At 43.8% G+C, this 20227-nt stretch overlaps 1 protein-coding gene across 1 annotated transcript; it reads right to left on the bottom strand.

Annotated features, from left to right (window-relative positions):
• Window positions 1-3135: 3135 nt before the first annotated feature.
• LOC139759012 (fibrinogen C domain-containing protein 1-like) lies at window positions 3136-16384 on the bottom strand. The gene is made up of 4 exons (XM_071680895.1): window positions 15996-16384; window positions 8950-9398; window positions 4835-4939; window positions 3136-3715 (listed from the first exon to the last, which is right to left on the bottom strand). Exons 1-4 carry the CDS (start codon window positions 16197-16199, stop codon window positions 3544-3546), a joined length of 930 nt encoding a protein of 309 aa, XP_071536996.1. The 5' UTR covers window positions 16200-16384; the 3' UTR covers window positions 3136-3543.
• Between the last annotated feature and the right edge of the window lie 3843 nt (window positions 16385-20227).

Here is a 20227-nt window from a genome sequence, read left to right as displayed (position 1 = left end):
AGAGTACGTACGCGAGGTGTTGCAACGGATTATGGATGGCTGGTTAGTTCCACACGACGAGAGGCATCACGGAGCAGTGAAGGGGACGATCCCGCTGATGGTCGCTGTTCAAGAGAACAAAGGGGAAGGAGCGCCAGATGCTCGACTTTCCGTGAGCAGAACTCTCATCTTAGTCCACATACGACCGACGGCGGGGTGAGAAGATCAGATAGTGGTGCCGCCGTGGGTAGATGACTGCTCTTGTCGACCTGCGTAAAGCCGACCTTCAGATCTACGTGGGCCATACGCTGTGGCCGTGTCGGACGGTGGTATTCCAAGGACGGCGGTACTGTATGACGCGGCTGCGCTATGGACTGAGCATCGCGCCCTTGGTAATGAAGAAGGTTCTGGGTACTGTGCTGAGTTGGGACGAGAGGATTAACCGTGAAAGCGAATGAAACATACGAGTCTGGAGGGAGCGACGCGGCCCTTTTTTGGTGAGGTGCCGGAGAAGTTGACGACAAGTCGCGTGGCGTTTTCCCTATGTTGTGGGCACCTCACCACTCTGTTTGTGGCTGGCTGCGTGAGGCGGCCTCCTACCACAAAGGAAGAGCCAGCGTGGTCACCACCTCCTGGGACGGCGAGCTGACTGGAGCTGGACTCGATGCTCACCAAGACCCTCAACAGAGTGTTAAATGTTCGGATCCAACTCGAGGTCGTTAGGATGTGGATGGCGACGAGGCCGTCGTATGGGTGGACTCCAGTTCTCTTGCGACAGGGGCCGCGCAGGAGGTGAACGGCAACATCGCTGAGGACGTCTGCTGGCTACGACAGAAGGAAAGCTCGCACATTAATCTCGACGAACTGAATGACGTGCTTCGGGGAGTAAACCTTGTCGTATTTCTGTCGGAGGCTCTTCCCGTCGATCCCTGGACGACAAGTGCGCAACGTCTTGCAACGGCCCGAAGCGATCCAGTCTATTGACCCAGCACCCGTAAGGTGGGAAAGAGGGTCATTAGGAGTTTCAGGAAATCTCCCACGTCGAGGATCAGCTCTGTCTGACACTGATAGACTGTGTGATCCATCACCATGTCGTATTTGGAGGAGACTCAGAAGTCAAGATGCGACTATTGTCATTGACCAGTTGGAGTCAGTGTTTCAGGAGCGTGGTGCACCGTAAGAGTTACTGACCGACAACACCAACAGTTTTTGCGGTTCGACGTTCCGTGAGTTCGCCAGCCGCTGGGGTATGTGCGTCATACATCGGTGGGCGAACGTCCCCTCCGGCGACGGGATATCGGTACAATGTCATGGGTCGGTGAAGACAATAGCGTCGCGGAAACGGTGCTCTATTGCAGAGATCGTCTATCGCTACAATGTGATGCCTCGAGGTGACGACCCTTCCTCCGCTCCTGCAAATCGAATCTTCAGGGACGAGGTCAGGCTGCCCGACATGGACGGTGTGAGCGAGCATGATCGGTCAGAGAAGGTGTGGCATCGCCTCAAGGTCGGCGTCAGGAGTGTGGAGCCACCATCCCAGCAGAAGATGCAACGTTCAGAGCTGCCTTGGATCGGTGACCAGGGTCGTCTCTGCGCTGAATGCCGAGGTCGACGGCACGCCGCGCCATGTGTGTGATCTGCAGCAAGTTACGACGCAACCATCGGTTGCAGAGGAGTCGGCTGGAGATGAGGCTACTGGGAACGACGTAGAAGACTGACCATCTGATGAATTATGTACCTGCCACTACAAACGACTCGGCCACGGATGGAGCCGTAGGTTCATGCAAGAATGAGGAAAGAGAGAGAGAGAGGAGAGTCTAGAAAAACCACTGCCGCACCGGAGTTCAAGAGAACGCCCTCCGGTGGACCGTCTTCAGCATAGTGATCTGTTTTAAGATCAGGCTGGAGTGTTGTATGGCTGTAACTGAGTTGGGTACGAGCGATGTCAGGTGACGTGGTGACTTAGCGGCTCACGATGACGTGCAATCGACGTCATCGGCTACTGAGCAGACCAGTTTGAGGTGGTGAGTTTGGTACAGGCGTGGATTGCGTTGAGGAGTTGTCTGTCACCTGTCCTTTGAACCTGTAATGCGTAACGTGAGCTTCTTGAACAAGTGTTGTCTGTCAGAGTTCCAGTCTGCTCTTAACTTTCGACAGTCTTCGGGTGTTGTGCTTCTGTTCGACTATCTGTATTTACTACGAGAACACGTTTACGACACCCTATATTTACTACGGGAACACGTTTACGACACCCTATATTTACTACGGGAACACGTTTACGACACCCTATCGTAAGGACGAGAAGGTCATGCGAGTTATAACGTGGTCAGAAACTGCAAGGTGATCAATGAAGATAAGGATATGTCTGATGATATACAACAACAATCCGGAAACATGTTTGCTCGTAATTAAGAACAACAATATGGTAGGTCGCTCTGGAAGTTTGAATTGCAACGTTGTGGTCTACGAGTGCCTATGTAATATTGGGCGCTGTCAGTCTTGCCATATAAACTACATCGGACGTAAAACTTGCACCCTGAGCCGCCGCCTCTCGCTCCACTTACAAGAAGGTGGAATCAAACATTATGAACTAAAGCATGGAAGGAAACTAACGAGGGAGATTATAGTGAATAACACCAAGAACCATTACTTGTGGTAGTGATCAGGGGAGACTACAGAGAAAGCACCTGTCATCAATATCCAGAAAAATATAACCACGGCCGTACAGCTCTTTGATGGCTCGCCGATTGGACGTAGACCTAATGCCGTTTTAGGACAGGTGGAACACGTCACTGACCTTCCACAAGCTACCAAGTCCTCCAGTCCGCCATTAAAGGACAGGAGAAACGTGTCACTGACCTACCCGGTCCTGGGTGACGAAGGGCAGAGAGAATCAGACGAGCCTGCCCTGACCTCAGCTCCACAACCGCACAATAACGACCTTGTTTGTCCCATCGAAGTGAATTTAGTGATGGACTTTCTATATTCCTACCTCGTTTGATAACGTTCTTCTGTGCTTCCTCAACGGTATGTTTTTTCTATATTTCTGTTCCCATTTTTTTGTATTGAGGTTGTAACTCCTACAACCCTCTATGATACTGTGAATCTGTAACGTTTTTAGTGTTTTTTCTTGCTTTTTATGTACTATGTACTATGTTTTCTCTGAGTGCGTTTCTTATCCACATTTTGTTTGCGTTTTACACTTCATATCCAGGTTTTGTGACCCAGTTTTTTCTCCTTTGTGTAGATTCCTGATGATGCCTCTATGAAAGCGAAAGCTTGATTGAGATAAAATGGATAATTGTGGACAACTGGTGTTTGAACGCCCACCTAATGATAGGACAATACTGAGAAAATGAGAGCATAGGAATGAAGATCAACAACTCTAGATATGCTATCCTATTCTATTCTCTGTGCATGTATATATGATGAGATGGCCTTGATTAGGCTTCAGTTGCCCATCCTGCTTCAGCTAGCAAACAAGTCATAAAAGGGGTAATCACACTCGTTCTGGCAGGTCATATTTCACCGACCATTCATCGAGGCTCTAGGTGACTCAACCATTCAGAAGGCAGGTCTAATCATCATCGTAGTTTCCATTAACGAGTAGTGGTGTTCTTTCCAGTGAAACCAGTTGATACCGTCGGCGAAGCTGTCGTGATGGCCTTGGTGTTGGTAGCCATTTAGGTTGGAGTAGTGGCAATGTCTTATCCCATACCACCAGGCGCCACGGTACCTGTGGAAATTTTGGACAGGGATTAGTTGACAGGTGGCCACATAAGGGAGGAGACAGATTCACATAGGACAGGTTGTATAGACAGACGTCGCCTTTAGAAAATGTCATTATCCAATAAGTATATATTTACAGCCATAAGTAAATCTTTGTAATCCTTAACATTTTCCCATTACGTGTGTCTTAGGTCGTATAGGATATCAAAATCTTATCAGAATGCCACTAGGAAATATTCTGAATTTATTGAATGAAGTCATCATGCGAAAAAAAGATATTCTCTTCAGCAAAGCGACCTCCCTCAACATTTGTGCAAGACGAGAATTATTAGATGCTCACTTCACGTTGTCATATTCATGTATCAAAGTCGTTAACGAGAGAGAGGTAAGATCTGGTGAATATCCTGCACAACTTTACATACAAGTCACCCTGAAAGACTGTCAGGTTTTAATTTGACAAAATGATTAGTATCTGAAAGCAAAGTTATCCTGAAATGGAATCGTCATTATGCATACAACTCCAAGTGAAGTTTGCTCAAGATGGTATGGATGGCGACACATGATTTATGCTTTTGAAATAGACCAGACCACCAAGAATTTACCAACGAAGGAAGTAAGGCGTCTTATAGTTACTTTGTCAGCAGCACAGCTAAGGGTTTGAACTCCTGGTATATATGATCAACCAGAGGACTCTTCACAATAGTGATTGTATATTACAAATTTGCCAAAGTTATAGAGGAATTAGCTTAGTATACCTGGAGTCAAGGAGTATGACCTGAGAAAAATTGAATGACGTGACATACGGCAAAGAGAAGGAACGCACTTGGCGAATCTATCAAATGACACAGCTGTGAGAATCTTGCATGTATTATGGAAAATAGGCACAAGGACAACTGTATGCTTATCCAAACCAAATGATACAGCTTATAGAAGTGGGCTCTCTATAGGGGATCCAATGTGGGATATATATATTCCTCCCAGAAACAGTAAGTACTTATTCCAAGCGAAGAAGACGTGAGTCGATAATGTAAGGTGTAGGTTCGAGCGAGAAAGGAGTTCGCAGTAGCGTCAATGGATAGTGAATATCTTGACAGACTTCGGTAAAATATATATATGTAAGACTTACCTTTGGGCACATTTTACAAGAACTTCTTCGTTGGCAGCATCATGAGTGGTAAATTTAGAGCCGTCATGTCGATTCACCAGTGAGTCTCCTGCCGTGCCATTGTACCTGGTCCAGACAAGACATAGAAATGTATGTTGAATCCAGTTGAACATATATGTCCCAAAGACACTTGCTACATCTCGCTTACCTTGCCTTTAAGCTGTGCAGTTCGACCATGATGAATTTAGGTTGCCTATGATTAGATAAGATCGTAGCAAACCATCATTTTATCATGTAAATAAACAGTGTATAGAAAATGAAATTGAAATCACCATTATCTTATAAAGAAGCATTCATACCAGAAGTCTGTCTCTTGATTTCTTCAATGGAAATTTTTTATTACAACTATATACTTGTTAACTGCTGTTTTCATATATATATATATATATATATATATATATATATATATATATATATATATATATATATATATATATATATATATATCATTGTTAAACTTTGTCACTGTCTCTCGCGTTAGCGAGGTAGCGCAAGGAAACAGACGAAAGAATGGCCCAACCCACCCACATACACATGTATATACATACACGTCCACACACCCACGTATACATACCTATACATTTCAATTTATACATATATATACATACACAGACATTACATACATACACATGTACATACTTCATACTCTCTGCCTTTATTCATTCCCTCCGCCAACCCGCCACTCATGAAATGACAACCCCCTCCCCGCATGCGCGCGAGGTAGCGCTAGAAAATGACAACAAAGGCCACATTAGTTCACACTCAGTCTCTAGCTGTCGCGTGTAATGCACGGAAACCACAGCTCCCTTTCCACATCCAGGCCCACAAACCTTTCCAAGGTTTACCCCAGACGCTTCACATGCCCTGATTCAGTCCACTGACAGCACGTCGAACCCCGGTATACCACATCGTTCCAATTTACGCTATTCATTGCACGCATTTCATCCTTTTGTATGTTCAGTCCCCGATCGCTCAAAATCTTTTTCACTCCATCCTTCTACCTCCAGTTTGGTGTCTCCCACTTCTCGCTCCCTCCACCTGTGACACATATATCCTTTTTGTCAATCTTTCCTCACTCATTCTCTCCATGTGACCAAACCATTTCAATACACCCTCTTCTGCTCTCTCAACCACACACTTTCTATTCCCACACATCTCTCTTACTCTTTCATTACTTACTCTATCAAACCACCTCACACCACATAGTCCTCAAACATCTCATTTGCAACACATCTGCACTTATCCGTACAACCCTATTTATCGCCCATGCCTCATAACCGTATAACATTGTTGAAACCACTATTCCTTCAAACATACACATTTTTGCTCTGAGATAACGTTCTCGCTTTCCACACATTCTTTAACGCTCTCAGAACTTTCACCCCTTCCCCCACCCTGTGACTCGCTTCTGCTTCCATGGTCTGCGCAGCCAAATCCACTCCCAGATATCTAGAACACTTCACTTCCTCCAGTTTTTCTCCATTCAAACTTACCTCCGAATTGACTTATCCCACAATCTTACTGAGCCTAATAACCTTGCTCTTATTCATATTTACTCTCGGCTTTCTACTTTCATACACTTTACCAAATTCAGTCACCAACTTCTGCAGTTTCTCACCCGAATCAGCCACCAGAGCTATATCATCAGCGAACAACAACTGACTCGCTTCTCAAGCCCTCTCATCCACGACAGACTGCATACTTACCCCTCTTTCCAAAACTCTCGCATTCACCTTCCTAACAACCCCATCCATAAACAAATTAAACAACCATGGAAACATCACACAACCATGCCGCAAACCTACATTCACTGGGAACCACTCACTTTCCTCTCTTTCTACTAGCACATATGCCTTACATCCTCGATAAAAACTTTTCACTGCTTCTAGCAACTTACCTCCCACGTAATATATTCTTAAAACCTTCAACAGAGCATCTCTATTAACTCTATCATATGTCTTCTCCAGATCCATAAATGCTACATACAAATCCATCTGCTTTTCTAAGTATTTCTCACATACATTCTTTAAAGCAAACACCTGATCTACACATCCTTTACCACTTCTGAACCCACACTGCTCTTCCCCAATCTGATGCTCTGTACATGCCTTGACCCTCTCGATCAATACCCTCCTATATAATTTCCCAGTAATACTCAACAAACTTATACCTCTGTAATTTGAACACTCACTTTCATTCCCTTTGCCTCTGTACAATGGCACTATGCATGCATTTGGCCAATCCTCAGGCACTTCACCATGAACCATGCATACATTGAATATCCTCACCAACCCGTCAACAACATAGTCCCCAACTTTTTTTATATAAATTCCACAGCAGTACCATCCAAACCCGCCGCCTTGTCGGCTTTCATCTTCTCCAAAGCTTTCACTACCTCTTCTCTGTTTAACAAATCATTCTCCCTGACCCTCTCACTTCGCACACCACCTCGGCCAAAACACCTTATATCTGCCACTCTATCATCAAACACATTCAACAAGCTTCCAAAACACTCACTCCACCTCCCTCTCACTTCACTAGTCCTTGGTATTACCTCCCATTTACCCCCTTCACCGAAATTCCCATATGTTCTCTTGTCTTACGCACTTTATTTACCTCGTTCCAAAACATCTTTATACTTTCCCGAAAATATTATGAATCTCTCTCACCCCAACTCGCATTTGCCATCTTTTTCACCTCTTGCACCTTTCTATTGACTTCTTGCCTCTTTTTTTTAACATCTCCCAGTCATTTGCACTATTTCCCTGGAAAAATCGTCCAAAAGCCTCTCTCTTCTTTCACTGACAATCTTACTTCATCATCCCACCACTCACTACCCTTTCTAATCTGCCCACCTTTCTCATGCCATAGACATCTTTTGCGCAAGCCATCACTGTTTACATAGATACATCCCATTCCTCCCACATTCCCCTTACGTCCTTTGTTCTCACCTTTTTCCATTCTGTATTCAGTCTCTCCTGGTACTTACTCACAACAAGTCTCCTTTCGAAGCTCACTTGCTCTCACCACTCCCTTCACCTAACAATTCTCTCTTCTTTTCTGAAAACCCCTACATATCTTCACCTTCACCTCCACAAGATGTGCCCCTCTCAGCACATTAACATCTAAGTCTCTCTTTTATATGAAGTAGTTTATATGAAGTAGTTTATACAATTATATTTAACATGAAATTTTTCTATACATATGGTTCGATATGTTTCGTGTGAACAATCCACCTCATCAGGTGCCAGTACTTAACAAAGATATCCAGATCCCAACATCACACTTAAATTCCGCCATCCAACACCAATCATTATAGGCCAAGCACTGTCTGCTTTCTTTGGTAGTAACCATGAAAGGGAGAGTGATTAAGAGGGGTCACTTGGCGGGGGTTGACCTGTTTAGGTGGGCGTCTTGAACAACTTTTTTTTCATGTTTTCGTGTTTTGTCAATTCTCTCATAATGATTTGGTTAATGCTAAGATGGGCTTTGAAATTGCCTGGGGACAAATTAAAGTTCTGATTAGTAGCAATTAAAAAGATTCAATGACGTTGCGTGTGGCATAATCAGCAGAGGAATTTTCAAGATCATTTTCATTGATAGTGTTTCACGATCTCATTTTGGTGGTCATCCCTGCGTATTGCATGACGGTGTCAATAACACCTCTCCGTTACAGTTTTACCTGCCTGGCTTAAGTAAATATCTTTATTTGCCTTGCATTTGACGGCGAAAACACTCCCCATTGTTGCATGATTTGGCCTACTATTCATTAAGGTCTTACTGATGGTGTTATTGTACTGGAAAGAAACATTACCATCACTAAATCGGCAGAATAGCTGCTAGGAAGAAACACAAGTATAGGAAAAATTTAGTGACAGAAATTTTATAGGAAAGTGTGAAAAAAAAGTTCCTGTTCTATATGGATATCATGGGAGGAGACTCGTGTCTAAAAAAAAAATTAAAATAGTTAATTTAAAATTTCTTTCTTGAACTAACATATTTTGTTGAACGATACGGTTCGAAGTGATTGTGAAGCCGTGATGGAAAGATGTTGATGGGCATCTCTGAACTCTTACCTGCCAACACTGAGTCGGTACTGTGTTTCGAGAGGCCCTACGTAGAAGCGACCGTACTTTGCCCACCGATGCTCACCCTCGAAGTCCTTGAGGTCAACTCGTAGCTCCTGAAGTATGGTGGAGGTCAACTGGTGGAGAGAGTCGAGACCCAGCCAAAACTCGCCCTCCATGTGGCCAAAACCCAGTCGATATTCGACCCAGGTGCGGTAGAAGTCCTCGCGATGGGTGAGGTTACGACGTCGCTGAAACACCGTCCAGCCCCCGCCGTCCACGGTATGGTCACAGTAGACGGTGATGGAAGCGTCGGGATGCTTGACGAACGGAAACACTTGTCGCTTGCCGGCACCGGTGTCGCCAGAGTCGAGTAGATCTCGACAGTGTCGAGGACGACTTTGCCCCATCTTTCTCTGTAAGTCTCGCCTCAGATCCTCAACGGTGGCACGCACCTCCTGAAGCCAGTGGTAGACTGGGGTAAGGAGCTATAGTACATATACATCATCTGGAACGTGATATAGAATCTAATCTTAGTTTAAGGCAGCTGAATAAGGATATGAAAAGGGATTACAGAGGCTAACAGTCAGAGGCGAAAGAGACTACCTTTCTGCAGGTAAAGACTGAATATATCTCGGACAAGATTCATCAAGATCAATTAGAGGATGTAGCTGCTAGAGCGTGAAATGCATGAACACTGATTGAAATAGAATAGACTAGTGGCAAATGTATCGCCACTCTCGGTAACCTTTAATTTCCAAGTGATAGCTGGAAAGGTTCAAGTCACATACTGTTATCAGCATTATGTAGAAAGAAGTAGTTCTATTTTCTACAGTTTCACGATAATTGGACGAGATAAGGTCCATCTAACGTCCCTTTATCTCCATAAAGAGGAAGGGGAGGATTTCTAGTATAGTTTCGTGCCTAAAGAAAAGCCAGAATCGTGCAAATCTCCAACAGCCAGGATCGAACCCGGGACCCCTAGCGGCAGCGCTCCCACCTGTTGCACAGGGGTCCCGGGTCAGATCCTAACTGTTGGAGGTTTGTATGTTCTATGAAGGTGCGCGTTCATATGCACTTTGTTCGTGTGTGTATATATATATATATATATATATATATATATATATATATATATATATATATATATATATATATATATATACACATATGTTTTGCTTTGTCGCCGTCTCCCACGTTAGCGAGGTAGCGCAAGGAAACAGACGAAAGAATGGCCCAACCCATCCACAAACATGTATATACATACACGTCCACACACGCAAAAATACATACCTATACATCTCAGCGTATACCTATATATACACACACTGACATATACATATATACACATGTAAATAATTCATGCTGTCTGCCTTTATTCATTCCCATCGCCACCTCGCCACACATGAAATAACATCCCCCTCCCCCCTCATGTGTACGAGGTAGCGCTAGGAAAAGACAACAAAGGCTACATTCATTCACACTCAGTCTCTAGCTGTCGTGTAATAATGCACCGAAACCACAGCTCCCTTTCCACATCCAGACCCCACAGAACTTTCCATGGTTTACCCCAGACGCTTTACATACCCTGCTTCAATCCATTGACAGCACGTCGACCCCGGTATACCACATCGTTCCAATTCACTCTATTCCTTGCACGCCTTTCACCCTCTTGCATGTTCAGGCCCCGATCACTCAAAATCTTTTTCACTCCATCTTTCCACCTCCAATTTAGTCTCCCACTTCTCCTCGTTCCCTCCACCTCTGACACATATATCCTCTTGGTCAATCTTTCCTCACTCATTCTCTCCATGTGACCAAACCATTTCAAAACACCCTCTTCTGCTCTCTCAACCACACTCTTTTTATTACCACACATCTCTCTTACCCTATTATTACAAACTCCATCAAACCACCTCGCATCACATATTGTCCTCAAACATCTCATTTCCAGCACAACCACCCTCCTCTGTACAACTCTATCTATAGCCCACGCCTCGCAACCATATAACATTGTCGGAACCACTATTCCTTTAAACTTACCCATTTTTGCTTTCCGAGATAATGTTCTCGACTTCCACACATTCTTCAACGCTCCCAGAACTTTCGCCCCCTCCCCCACCTAATGATTCACTTCCGCTTACATGGTTCCATCCGCTGCCAGATCCACTCCCAGATATCTAAAACACTTTACTTCCTCCAGTTTTTCTCCATTCAAACTTACCTCCCAATTGACTTGTCCCTCAACCCTACTGTACCTAATAACCTTGCTCTTATTCACATTTACTCTCAGCTTTCTTCTTTCACACTCTTTACCAAACTCAGTCACCACCTTCTGCAGTTTCTCACATGAATCAGCCACCAGCGCTGAATCATCAGCGAACAACAACTGACTCACTTCCCAAGCTCTCTCATCCACAACAGACTGCATACTTGCTCCTCTTTCCAATACTCTTGCATTCACCTCCCTAACAACCCCATCCATAAACAAATTAAACAACCATGGAGACATCACACACCCCTGCCGCAAACCTACATTCACTGAGAACCAATCACTTTCCCCTCTTCCTACACGTACACATGCCTTACATCCTCGATAAAAACTTTTCACTGCTTCTAACAACCTGCCTCCCACACCATGTATCATTAATACCTTCCACAGAGCATCTCTATCATATGCCATCTCCAAATCCATAAATGCTACATACAAATCCATTTGCTTTTCTAAGTATTTCTCGCATACCTTCTTCAAAGCAAACGCCTGATCCACACATCCTCTACCACTTCTGAAACCACACTGCTCCTCCCCAATCTGATGCTCTGTACATGCCTTCACCCTCTCAATCAATACCCTCCCATATAATTTACCAGGAATACTCAACAAACCTATACCTTTGTGATTTGAGCACTCACTTTTATCCTCTTTGCCTTTTTACAATGGAACTATGCAAGCATTCGCCAATCCTCAGGCACCTCACCATGAGTCATACATACATTAAATAACCTTACCAACCAATCAACAATACAGTAACGTCCTTTTTAATAAATTCCACTGTAATACCATCCAAACTCGCTGCCTTGCCGGCTTTCATCTTCCGCAAAGCTTTTACTACCTCTTCTCTGTTTACCAAATCATTCTCCCTAGCCCTCTCACTTTGCACACCACCTCGACCAAAACACCCTATATCTGCCACTCTATCATCATACACATTCAACAAACCTTCAAAATACTCACTCCATCTCCTTCTCACATCACCACTACTTATCACCTTTCTATTAGCCCCCTTCACTGAAGTTCCCATTTGTTCCCTTGTCTTACGCACTTTATTTACCTCCTTCCAAAACATCTTTTTATTCTCCCTAAAATTTAATGATACCCTCTCACCCCAACTCTCATTTGCCCTCTTCCGCCTTTCTCTTGACCTCCTGCCTCTTTCTTTTATACATCTCCCACTCATTTGCATTATTTCCCTGCAAAAATCGTCCAAATGCCTCTCTCTTCTCTTTCACCAATAATCTTACTTCTTCATCCCTCCACTCTCTACCCTTTCTAATCTGCCCACCTCCCACGCTTCTCATGCCACAAGCATCTTTTGCGCAAGCCATCACTGATTCCCTAAATACATCCCATTCCTCCCCCACTCCACTTACCTCCTTTGTTTTCATCTTTATCCATTCTGTACTCAGTCTCTCCTGGAACTTCCTCACACAAGTCTTCTTCCCAAGCTCACTTACTCTCACCAGTCTCTTCACCCTAACATTCTCTCTTCTTTTCTGAAAACCTCTACAAATCTTCACCTTCGCCTCCACAAGATAATGATCAGGCATCCCGCCAGTTGCACCTCTCAGCACATTAACATCCAAAAGTCTCTCTCTCGCGCGCCTATCAATTAACACGTAATCCAATAACGCTCTCTGGCCATCTCTCCTACTTACATACGTATACTTATGTATATCTCTCTTTTTAAACCAGGTATTCCCAATCGCCAGTCCTTTTTCAGCTCATAAATCTTCAAGCTCTTCACCATTTCCATTTGCAACACTGAACACCCCATGTACACCAATTTATCCCTCAACTGCCACATTACTCACCTTTGCATTCAAATCACCCATCACTATAACCCGATCTCGTGCATCAAAACTACTAACACACTCACTCAGCTGCTCCCAAAACACTTGCCTCTCATGATCTCTCTTCTCATGCCCAGGTGCATATGCACCAATAATCACCCATCTCTCTCCATCCACTTTCAGTTTTACCCATATCAATGTAGCGTTTACTTTCTTGCACTCTATCACATACTTCCACCACTCCTGTTTCAAGAGTAGTGCTACTCCTTCCTTTGCTCTTGTCCTCTCACTAACCCCTGACTTTACTCCCAAGACATTCCGAAACCACTCTTCCCCTTTACCCTTGAGCTTCGTTTCACTCCGAGCCAAAACGTCCAGGTTCCTTTCCTCAAACATACTACCTATCTCTCCCTTTTTCTCACCTTGGTTACATCCACACACATTTAGACACCCCAATCTGAGCTTTCGAGGAGGATAAGCACTCCCCGCGTGACTCCTTCTTCTGTTTCCCCTTTTAGAAAGTTAAAATACAAGGAGGGGATGTTTCCAGCCCCCCGCTCCCGTCCCCTTTAGTCTCCTTCTACGACACGTGAGGAATGCGTGGTAGTATTCTTTCTTCCCCATCCCCAGGGATAATTATATATATATATATATATATATATATAATATATATATATATATATATATATATATATATATATATATATATATATATATATATATATATATCCCATTTTAGAAAGTTAGAATACAAGGAGGGGAGGATTTCTGGCCCCCCGCTCCCGTCCCCTTTAGTCGCCTTCTACGACACGTGAAGAATGCGTGGGAAGTATTCTTTCTCCCCTATCCCCAAGGGAGTGCAAAGTGAGAGGGTTAGGGAAAATGATTTGGTAAACAGGGAAGAGGTAGTAAAAGTTTTGCGGAAGATGAAAGCCGGCAAGGCAGCAGTTTTGGATGATATTGCAGTGGAGTTTATTAAAAAAGGGGGTGACTGTATTGTTGACTGGTTGGTAAGGTTATTTAATGTATGTATGATTCATGGTGAGGTGCCTAAGGATTAGCGGAATGCTTGCATCGTGCCATTGTACAAAGGCAAAGGGGATCAGAGTGAGTGCTCAAATTACAGAGGTATAAGTTTATTGAGTATTCCTGGTAAATTATTTGGGAGGGTATTGATTGAGAGGGTGAAGGCATGTACAGAGCATCAGATTGGGGAAGAGCAATGTGGTTTCAGAAGTGGTAGAGGATGTGTGGATCAGGTGTTTGCTTTAAAGAATGTATGTGAGAAATACTTAGAAAAGCAAATGGATTTGTATGTAGCATTCATGGACCTGGAGAAGGCATATGATAGAGTTGATAGAGATGCTCTGTGGAAGGTACTAAGAATATATGGTGTGGGAGGCAAGTTGTTAGAAGCAGTAAAAAGTTTTTATCGAGGATGTAAGGCATGTGTACGTATAGGAAGAGAGGAAAGTGATTGGTTCTCAGTGAATGTAGGTTTGCGGCAGGGGTGTGTGATGTCTCCATGGTTGTTTAATTTGTTTATGGATGGGGTTGTTAGGGAGGTGAATGCAAGAGTTTTGGAAAGAGGGGCAAGTATGAAGTCTGTTGGGGATGAGAGAGCTTGGGAAGAGAGTCAGTTGTTCGCTGATGATACAGCGCTGGTGGCTGATTCATGTGAGAAATTGCAGAAGGTGGTGACTGAGTTTGGTAAAATGTGTGAAAGAAGAAAGTTAAGAGTAAATGTGAATAAGAGCAAGGTTATTAGCACAGTAGGGTTGAGGGTCAAGTCAATTGGGAGGTAAGTTTGAATGGAGAAAAACTGGAGGAAGTAAAGTGTTTTAGATATCTGGGAGTGGATCTGGCAGCGGATGGAACCATGGAAGCGAAAGTGAATCATAGGGTGGGGGAGGGGGCGAAAATCCTGGGAGCCTTGAAGAATGTGTGGAAGTCGAGAACATTATCTCCGAAAATAAAAATGGCTATGTTTAAAGGAATCTTGGTTCCAACAATGTTGTATGGTTGCGAGGCGTGGGCTATGGATAGAGTTGTGCGCAGGAGGGTGGATGTGCTAGAAATGAGATGTTTGAGGACAATGTGGTGTGAGGTGGTTTGATCGAGTTTGTAATTTAAGGGTAAGAGAGATGTGTGGAAATAAAAAGAGCGTGGTTGAGAGAGCAGAAGAGGGTGTTTTGAAATGGTTTGGGCACATGGAGAGAATGAGTGAGGAAAGATTGACCAAGAGGATATGTGTGTCGGAGGTGGAGGGAACGGAAGTGGGAGACCAAATTGGAGGTGGAAAGATGGAGTGAAAAAGATTTTGAGTGATCGGGGCCTGAACATGCAGGAGGGTGAAAGGCGTGCAAGGAATAAAGTGAATTGGATCGATGTGGTATACCGGAGTCGACGTGCTGTCAATGGATTGAATCAGGGCATGTGAAGCGTCTGGGGTAAACCATGGAAAGTTCTGTGGGGCCTGGATGTAGAAAGGGAGCTGTCTCTCCAAGCATTTTTCACATGCTTTCCTCAGTGTTAATACCTGATCCACGCATTCTCCACCACCCGTGTTCCTCCCCAATTTAATGTTCTACACATGTTTTTACTCGTCAATCATTATTCTCCTACACAATTTATCAGGTACACTCAATAAACTTATAGCTTTGTCATTCGAATAACAATCCTCCTTACCATTATACAGTTGTACTATACACGCATTCCGCCAATCCTCAAGCACCTCACCTCGATCTAGACATGCACTGATAATCCACAATTATCCAGTCAGCAACTTAGTCATTTCCTTTCTCAATAGATTCAACGGTAATACCATGCACTCCAGCCGCTTTGCCACATTCATCCTTCGTTAGGCTTTCACCACCTCCTCTCTCTTCAGCAAACCATTCTCCATGACCGTCTCACCCACTTATAGCAGGTGTATACGTATGAATACCTATGAATGACTAAGTGACGACAGGATGAAATTAACCGACCTGTAAAACCGGTGTCACCTGGTTGGCATCGAGGGCACAGGAAACAAGGGCAGCGTTGACACAGGAGGAGCTGAAGCCCGCCGCTTCCAGCAGGCTTGGCACCAGGGAATGCCTGCTGTTGGAACATTCTTCCTTCTCCGCCACACAGCTTGTCACTACGAGCACTACCGCCAACACTTGACAGGGACTCAGCCAGGGAGCCATGACACCCTCGCTGGTGTATGTTGTCAAAGAGGGTTAGTTTGCACTGGACGTAGACCTGTATGGTGCAAAAAGATCGACCAGTAGGAGGTTGCGTCCTTCGATAAGGCTGGCCGTTCACTGTGTGTGTGTGTGTGTGTGTGGAGCCTCGTGTTCAAGCTCCTGGGTTACACAAGACCCGGCATAGTGGGCCTCTGTCCACCCACCGTTCATACCTAACTCGTGTGTGAGGACACGGGGTAGAGGGCAACGCTAACCATTATATGAAGCCAGTAACCATACCATCACTTGTTGACTACTGAGTGAAATGCGGATGATAACGTACTTAACCGATAATTCAGTCGATATTCCAGGAGGAAGTGAATATCTATGTATTAGACTGCTATGTAAGCTGGTAGCGGTGGTGTTGCTATACCACGTTGCTTCAGGATAGCGCTATGAAAGGGGATCCTTTGATAGCCGTGAGTTGTGGTGCCGTCATCATCTTCACCCAGCTCAGTGTAATGTTTGGGTTACGTCCTCCCACCAACAACATTGCTCTGATCTAAACTGGTCAGTGGAAATGTAAAACCATTCTTTATTTACACGACGAAAATGAGAGATAGAAAGACTGACAAGGAGGCCATTGCGCTCCCACAATCTAAGTCATTACTCGCCAAATATTTTCCATTTGCTCAACTACTGTCCAAGATGCTTAGCCATATAGAACTAGATTTTCTTAGGAAAGGAAGTATCTATATGCAATATGATATGGATCATTTTTTTCAAAGACAACTAATTGTTTATATCAACAGTTCTTTCACTACCCCTGACGTAAGGGTACGACTAGTGAACGGTAATGAAGTAGCAACTTTCGTATGTTGATGTGAGAATCAGCAAGGACGAACGTTTCACAAAGACATGTCTCGCTACACATTTTACTGCTTTAACGCTTGGGTTTTTAATCTCTCTCTCTCTCTCTCTCTCTCTCTCTCTCTCTCTCTCTCTCTCTCTCTCTCTCTCTCTCTCTCTCTCTCTCTCTCTCTCGTATATATATATATATATATATATATATATATATATATATATATATATATATATATATATATTCCTATGAGTCCACGGAAAAATGAAACACGATGAGTTCCCAAGTGCACTTTCGTGTAATAAACACATCATCAGGGGAGATACAAGAGATAAATATAATAGTCAGTTGCTATACACATGAAATAGCATCCCCCCAGCGAGGTACCGCTAGGAAAAAGACAAAAAAGGCCACATTCGTTCACACGCAGTCTCTAGCTGTCATGTGTAATGCACCGAAACCACAGCTCCCTCTCCACATCCAGGCCCACAAAAGTTTCCATAGTTTACCCCAGACGCTTTACATGCTCTGATTCAATCCACTGACAGCACGTTGACCCCAGTATACCACATCGTTCCAGTTCATTCTATTCCTTGCACGCCTTTCACCCTCTTGCATGTGCAGGCCCCGATTACTCAAAATCTTTTTCACTTCATCCTTCCACCTCTAATTTGGCCTCCCGTTTCTCCTTGTTCCCTCTACCTCAGACACATATATCCTCTTTGTCAATCTTTCCTCACTCATTCTCTCCATGTGACCAAACCATTTCAATGCACCCTCTTCTGCTCACTCAGCCACACTCTTTTTATTACCAAACCCTTTCTTTACTTTCTCGATCAAACCTCCTCACACCACATATTGTCCTCAAACATTTCATTTCCAACACATCCACCCTCCTCCGCACAACCCTATCTATAACCCATGCCTCACAACTATATAACATTGTTGGACCCACTATTCCTTCAAACATACTCATTTTTGCTCTCCGAGATAGCGTTCTCGCCCTCTATACATTCTTCAACGCTTCCAGAACCTTCGCCCCCTCCCCCACCTTTTGCCTCGCTTCCGCTTCCATGGTTCCATCCGCTGCCAAATCCACTTCCAGAAATCTAAAACACTTCTCTTCCTCCAGTTTTTCTCATTCAAACTTACCTACCAATTAACTTGTCTCTCAACCCTACTGAGCCTAATAACCTTGCTCTTATTCACATTTACTCTCGGCTTTCTTCTTTTACACACTTTACCAAACTGAGTCACCAACTTCATCAGTTTCTCACCCGAATCAGCCACCAACGCTGTATCATCAGCGAACAACTTACTCACTTCCTAAGCCCTTTCATCCACAACAGATTGCATACTTCTCACTCTCTCCAAAACTCTTGCATTCATTTCCCTAACAACCCCAACCATATACAAATCAAAAAGCCATGGAGACATCACGCACCCCTGCCGCAAATCGATATTCACTGGGAGCCAATTATTTTCTTCTCTTCCTATTCGTGCGCCTGCCTTACATCCTTGGTAAAACATTTTCACTGTTTCTCGCAACTTACCTCCCACAACCTGTACTCTTAATATCTTCCACAAAGCAACTCTATCATATGCCTTCTCCAGATTCATACATGCTACATACAAATCCATCTGTTTTTCAAAATATTTCTGACATACATTATTTAAAGCAAACACTTGATCCACACATCCTCTACCACTTCTGAAACCACGACGCTCTTCCTCAATCTAATGCTCTGTACACGCCTTTACCCTCTCAATCAATACCCTCCCATATAGTTTCCCAGGAATACTCATCAAACTTATACCTGTAATTTGAACACCCACCTTTATCCCCCTTGACTTTGTACAATGGCACTATGCTTGCATTCCGCCAATCCTCAGGCACTTCACCATGATCCATACAGTCATTGAATATCCTTACCAATCAATCAACAACAGAGTTACCCCCTTTTTTAATGAATTCCACTGCAACATCATCCAAACCCACCGCCTTGCCGGACTTCATCCTCTGCAAAGCTTTCACTACCTCTTCTCTGTTTATGAAACTATTTTCCTTGACCCTCTCACTTAGCACACCACCTCGACCAAAACACCCTATATCAGCCACTCTATCATCAAACGCATTCAACAAACCGTCAGAATACTCTCTCAATCTCGCTTCACAACCACTTATTGCCTCCCCATTAGCCCCCTTCACCCATATATATATATATATATATATATATATATATATATATATATATATATACGAATAAAGTGCATATGAACGCGCACCTTCATAGAACATACAAACCTCCAATAGCCAGGATCGAACCTTAGATCGACTGTATACAGTCCCATAGCCTAGCGGTTAGCATCCCTGCCTCTTACACAGGGGTCCCGGGTTCGATCCTGGCTGTTGGAGGTTTGTATGTTCTATGATATATATATATATATATATATATATATATATATATACGACAGGGTAGAAATCGTAGGGTAGAATCGTTGGACAAGAAGATATCTGGTTGTATGCGTAAAGTTCTTGCATAAGAAACACAGACGGATTCAACAAGGAACAAGATGGTTGCCAGTCTTGTCATATCTACCTAACCTGTATGATAGTTTAGCATTCTTGACTCATAGATGTTATTTGATATGTTGGGAATGTACTTTGGGTCAACAGCGAGTTGCTTACAGCCACTTACTGACCCCTCATCACCTCCCTCCCGCTACGGGGTGGGTGGGGAAGAAGATGCCAATTATGGGTTCAGTTAGTAAGGAGCAAAGTATCCCATTGTAAGAATAATGTAAGGCATTAGCACGTAGAAGAACCCGTGGCATGTATCATGAGTGTAGCTGTAGGTTGATTATAGAAATTGTGTGGAACATGTTCCCGTCTATAGCGTTTTCCACATAGGATTATGCCAAATGCAAGAGTTTACTATCTACGGTGCTCAATTAAGAACATAGTGATATGATATCAAATAATGACTCCACGAAAACATACAGAGTGTGTAAAAGTGACAAAGTGAAGTGGAAAAGGGATCAAAGTGACATAGCGAAGTAATTCACAAGGGAAATTGAAATGATCGCCTTGGCAACTCAACGTAGTTCCCAGTCACGCAGTACACAGACAAGACTCAAGTGTCGGTCAGTGAAGTACCCTACCTCCTTGGAGACAGTTACCCAGCCC

The sequence above is a fragment of the Panulirus ornatus genome, chromosome 32 (genome assembly GCF_036320965.1).
Source record: "Panulirus ornatus isolate Po-2019 chromosome 32, ASM3632096v1, whole genome shotgun sequence".
Lineage (NCBI taxonomy): Eukaryota > Metazoa > Arthropoda > Malacostraca > Decapoda > Palinuridae > Panulirus > Panulirus ornatus.
The sequence above is the reverse complement of the archived record's forward strand: the minus strand, read 5'-3'. Positions and strand labels throughout refer to the sequence as shown.

Bases quoted from the DNA above. Each gene is read 5' to 3' on its own strand.
- LOC139759012 (XM_071680895.1), bottom strand. From the start codon at position 16,199: ATGGCTCCCTGGCTGAGTCCCTGTCAAGTGTTGGCGGTAGTGCTCGTA. The intron at 4,940-8,949 runs GTAAGAGTTCAG...TGTCTGGACCAG, and splicing joins TACCGACTCAGTGTTGGCAG to GTACAATGGCACGGCAGGAG. The intron at 3,716-4,834 runs GTAAGTCTTACA...AAATTTCCACAG, and splicing joins CTTGTAAAATGTGCCCAAAG to GTACCGTGGCGCCTGGTGGT.